The 5,662-nt window shown below is 43.1% G+C and overlaps 1 protein-coding gene across 1 annotated transcript; it reads right to left on the bottom strand.

Moving 5' to 3' along the window:
- Positions 1 to 4,575: 4,575 nt before the first annotated feature.
- LOC133677518 (uncharacterized) lies at positions 4,576 to 5,439 on the bottom strand. Its single transcript, XM_062099597.1, has one exon. The coding sequence runs from the start codon at positions 5,437 to 5,439 to the stop codon at positions 4,576 to 4,578; it is 864 nt and encodes a 287-aa protein (XP_061955581.1).
- Between the last annotated feature and the right edge of the window lie 223 nt (positions 5,440 to 5,662).

Below are 5,662 nucleotides of genomic sequence, written 5' to 3' on the forward strand. Positions count from 1 at the left end.
AATGGCATGACCTTGTAGCAGAATGTCCCCCAAGGTGTGACAAAAGTTGTTTTTGCTTTATCCTCCGAAGCCATTTTTATCTGGTTGTACCCTGAAAAACCATCCATAAAGGAATATGTGGAACTCCGGGCAGCGTTGTCCACTAAAACATCTATGTGCGGTAGCGGAAAATCATCCTTGGGACTGGATTTATTCAAATTCCGAAAATCCACGCACACTCTAATCTTCCCCTCTTTCTTAGGCACCACAACAATGTTAGATACCCATTGTGGATACCTAACTACTTCTAGAAAGCCAGCATCCCATTGCTTCTCGAGTTCTGTCTTGACCTTCATCCAGACATCCGGGTGGGCCCTCCTCAGCTTCTGCTTGACTGGCTTACAACCTTCTTCCAACGGTATCTTGTGTACTGCAATATTTGTATCTAAACCGGGCATATCTTCATAGGACCAAGCAAAAACATCTGAATACTCTTGTAATAGGGTGATCATTTTTATCCTTTGTTCCGAAGTAATTAGGGTACCTATTTTCAACTCCTTCTTGAACTGATCACTGCCTACATTGATGGTTTCGAGTTCCTCTGTGGCAGGTTTCCAAGTCTGTTCCTGTTGTTCTACTAGCCTGGTGAATTCACTGATATTGCTTTCATCCCACTCTTCTTCTTCCATAGTTATCACATGTTCATTCAAGTTTGGCCATTTATTCTTGATGCTGAATGTATGTAATGTTGTAGGAGATCCGCTTTCAGGATTCCTGAAAGCGGGAAGTGTTTGGTGTAAATGCATAACAAAGAAAGCAATTTGTGAAAAGTGCATGATCTCACAATTTATTTAAAGAAAAGGTGGGCTCCATGACAAACATAAAATCTAGCTGACATCATGAGCCTTGATTGTCAACTAGAGGAAATAAAAGCAAACATAAGCAATGACAAAAGCACGTTAAGGCAAACAAAGTTGGTTTACATTTTGAAAACTACTGGAGCTTCTTGGGTCACCCAGTTCTGAAACTTCTCGTCCTGAGCCAACTTGCGCACAAAGGTCTTGGCTGAGACGTCTTCTATGGTGTAGACCGTCAGTTGTGGGAGTGCTTCATCTCCCTTTCTTGCTACTGTCTTCATATCATCTTCTTCTATCTTGTTTGCCCCCAAGGTATTTATACTCATGTTGGACAGCTCTTGATCAAGACTTTCGGCTTCTTTATCATGTTGCATTATGTATGCAGCTTTTGGGAACGACACGCTAAGGGGAGGGATTTCTAGCTTTTCTTTTTCAGGCTCTCTTCCTTTAATTCTAGCCATCCTTCTTGCCCTTCTTCGACCAGCAGCCCACCGATAATCCTCCTGGTTAGGTTGATACCCTAACCCAAATCTTTGAGCAGCACTTTTTATCCTTGCCTGGTTAACCCCTCCTGGTATCCCGATAATAAGGTTATACTGAAATGGGATCCCGCGGTTCAAGAAGCATAGACTTGCCATCCTTGCTGCTTCTGAGATCCTTGGCCTTCTTAATACTATGTTCTCCGGTACCCAGTCAGTGTTCACAATCTCAAAGGCGTGGATATTGGTATCCTTGCAAATATCTGCTTCGATAAAAGGCACAGCTACATTCTTTATCATGGATACTGTCTCCTCGGCCTTGACAGTTACTAACATCCCATTCATGATATACTTCAGGCATTGATGCAATGACGAAGCTACTGCCCCCGCTGCATGAATCCAAGGTCTTCCTAACAGCATACTATAGGAAGGGTGGATATCCATAACTTGAAGTGTTACTAGGAACATTTGTGGTCCCACATATAGCTCCACTTCTAAAGTCCCAATTATTGGCCTAGGCGAGCCATCATACGCTCTAGCCATCAGAGTACTGGGCTTTATATGGGATTCATCGATCGGCATTTCTTCCAGAATGTGCTTTGGCAACACGTTAAGGGCCGAGCCATTATCAATGAGTACTTTTCCTATGAGGCAGTCCTTGCACCTAACCGTAATGTATAAGGGCTTGTTATGTCCGGTACCTTCAGCATCAAGTTCATCAGCCGTGAAGTATAGGTAATTAGTTGCATGGATCCTCCCCACTAGATGCTCCATGGTTTTATGTTCAATGTCTTGGGGTACATATGCCTCATTCAATACCTTTTGCAAAGCATTTCGATGCGGCTCAGAGCTGAGTATCAAGGACATCAGGGAGATCCTAGCTGGAGTCTTCTTTAGTTGATCTACTATGCAATATTCACTATGCTTGATCAACTTCAAGAATTCATTCGACTCCTCTTCCGTTACCGGCTTATTGACTTCTAGTGCTTTGTCTAGATCCACCACTTCTTTACCCTTTCCTTTTCTCAACTCCTCAGGCGTAAAGCAACGACCACTCCTGGTTAAGCCACTTATCTCAGTCTGGAACAAAGGAAAAGGAGCTCGAACGTTGGAGGTATAACCATAATTATAAGGCATGGCGTTGTGATTCCCTTTTGTGTAGGATGGTTTAACCAAGATTAGCCTTGGGGGCCCATTAGCCGTTTGTTGGATCCTGCATACTCCTGTCATCTCATCTTGACCTTCCATCATGCTCACCTCAACCCTGCTCTCCATGGGTTCAATTCTCAATTGCCCCATTTTTAACATTTTTGCAATTATTTCCCCAAACTCGATGCAATCTTCAATATGATGTCCATCTCTTCCATGGAACTCACAATAATCACCCACCGCCGGATGGCTTTCCACATTCGCCTCTAGAAATCCTGATCGTACTAACATGTCGTACATCTTTTCCATAGACACCTTCAACATCTTGCATTGATTTCCAACTTCTATCATGCTTATTCCACTACTACTTGAGGCATGTTTAGGCAACGGGTTTGAATTAATGTTGGGCTTGTCTTCAAATGATACCCATCCTATCTTAATAAGCTCCAACAATCTTTTCTTAAAAGCGTAACAGGTTTCAATCCCATGCCCGGGATTACCCGCATGGTACTCACAAGTCAACTCGGGCTTGTACCAAATTGGGAATGGTGGTTGTAATGGTAGTGTAGGGATAGGAGCGATGTGCCCAATGCTCAATAGTTTGGCGTACAAGTCCTTCAAAGGCATGGGTAGTGGCGGTAGTTGTTCTGAAGGGTATCTTATATAGGGTCTTTGATTTTGGTGGTTTGACTGGTTATTTGTTCGATTAGGGGAAAAAGGTTGGTTAAAGTTCATGTGTGAGAATGGAGAGGTAGGTACTTGTGGATTGTGGGAATATACTTTCTTGCCCTTATACCCGCCTTCCAAATTGTTAATATCGCCTTCTCTCTTTCTTCTAATAAAACCCTTCTTTTCCACTGGCATTGCTATTCGCCCAGCTTTGATCCCTTGTTCTATTCTTTCAGCTATGCGTACCACATCATAGAAATGTTGAGAGGAGCTACCCATTAGGTGCTCATAATAAGGTGCCTTGAAGGTATTGGCAAACAAGCTCACCATTTCTGTTTCTATCAAAGGGGGTTGGACATGCATTGCCTCATCCCTCCATCTTTGCGCATAAGCCCTTACCGACTCCTGGCTCTTTTTCTCCATTGCCATTAGACTTGTTCGATCAGGAGCGATTTCCATGTTAAACTTGTACTGTTTGAGGAAAGCCTCCACCAAGTCTCTCCAACTTCTGATCTTGACACTATCTAACCTCATGTACCAACTCAAAGCGGACCTTGAGAGGCTATCCTGAAAGAAATAGATTAGCAGCTTATCATCGCGGATCACTTCTGCCATTTTATTACAGTAGGAACGAAGGTGAGTGTTTGGGCATTCCAAACCAGTGTACTTAATGAACTCTGGTATCCTGAAATCTTTTGGTACCACGATGTTTGGTACCAGACATACTTCGGCTGCTCGCATAGGGTCAAACCAGTCATTACCCTCAACTGCCCTTAACATTTCTTCCAAAGCAAACAACTTGTCCTGGTCCATCAGACTGGGAGACCTATTATCCGGGGTTCCTTCCGCTGTTAAGTCAACAGTGACTGGAGCATGAGTTGGTAGAATAGGAGTAATAGGCACAAACTGCTGTCCATTGGCCGAGTTTGCCCCCTGGTTTTGAGATGTTTGAGGAATGTGAACTGCTGGTGCTCCTTCAAGCTGTTGTGCTGATGTTCCCTCCCCATTCTTAGCTCTTAGAAGCTGCTCCAGTAAGTCGGTTAGCCTAGAAACTTCATTCTTCACGGACTCCAACTCGGTCTGATAATGTGACTCTAAGTGAGCTCTCTCTTCGTTCTCCATTCTTGCTCGAGACCGGGTGTTGTGGATTTTGGATGTAGGACCTATGTTTCACGATCTGGCGTGCATATGATGTATTAAAATGAATGCTTGATGAAAATATGATGCTCGTGCAATGTATAATTTAGAGTCGACTCATGACTTTCGTAATCCTTTAGGCAAAATTTCTGAGTTGACCCGATTACTGTAAAGGAGGGTTTGCCAAGTTCTTATCATAGTAGCTCACCAAACACATTAGAAAAAGAAAGATAGGTCATGGCCTTCTTATAAATAGAAATTGTTCGTACAATGCTTGCAAAACAGGGCGTTATACACTGCTACCCTTAAAAGGCATTTCCTCTATTAGCTAAGTCCCCAATAAAACAGGTGATGGCCGCCATATATTCTCGGTACTTTGAAGCGTCATTTCCAACTTGGGTAGCTTGTTGTTGCAATCTTTCTGCATAGCGGGCTGCTTGCTCTACCTGCTTCGTTACGTGCCTTATCTTATCATGGAAAACGGTGTTATCTGCAATTATCACTTCGTTGCTGGCTCCTAGGGCTTCATTACTTCTTTCCAACACCCGGACCATATCCTCTGACCGGGCCAACTTATCCCTTACCCTCTGTAGTTCTTCCTTTTCGATATCCAGCTCGGCTATTTTGGAGTTAATTTGAACTGTAAAGCTGTCCATGTAGTCTTGACATTCTTGACGCTCTTGCTTAGCCTTACTGAGCTCCTCTTCCATCTCGAAGTAGTGGCTTCTCATCTCTTTTAACTCTTCTTCTCGTATCTCCATCTTCGATTGTAAAGCCATCATCCTTCCTTTCGAAGACTCGGCTCTCTTCTGGTAATCTCTCATATCAGACTCTGCCGCCTTTCTCGAACTTCTCTCTTCCTCCAATTGCATCATATATTGAGCTCTGATCCTTCTTTCCTCTTCTATGTCGAGATGGGCTAGCCGATTTTTCTCTTTTTCAACTTCTAGCTTCTTTAAAAGCAGGCTCCTTCCCTTTTCCAAGGAATCCATCATCTCTTTATCGACACTCATCTTGCCTTTGGTTGATCTCTTAACCTTAGCCAACTCTTTTTGTATGAGCCCGTTTTTGTTAGACAGCTCATCATACTCAGTTATTCGATTCCTTAACTCAGCTTTAACCGCTTTTGTTATTTCTTCAGCTACCTCGGCCTTTTTCTGCCACTCCATTAAGGACGTTAATCGTTTATCCTGTTTTTTCCAACTGCTGGTTCAAGTAAACCCTCATCTTGTTTTCTTCTTCTAATTGATCTTCTAACAGGCGTTGCTGCCCTTTGCTCTTGCTGAGATCGATTCTACATTGTTCTAGCTGCTTTCTCAACTCTTCCTCAATATCAATCCTTTTCCTTTTTTGTTGCTCAATTGTGGATTCTGGATGTTTTGGTGTTGAGAA

The sequence above is a fragment of the Populus nigra genome, chromosome 17 (genome assembly GCF_951802175.1).
Source record: "Populus nigra chromosome 17, ddPopNigr1.1, whole genome shotgun sequence".
NCBI classification, from domain to species: Eukaryota; Viridiplantae; Streptophyta; class Magnoliopsida; order Malpighiales; family Salicaceae; genus Populus; species Populus nigra.

What these genes read in the sequence shown, in the direction of transcription:
- LOC133677518 (XM_062099597.1), bottom strand. Translation starts at nt 5,439, where the DNA reads ATGGAGTGGCAGAAAAAGGCCGAGGTAGCTGAAGAAATAACAAAAGCG.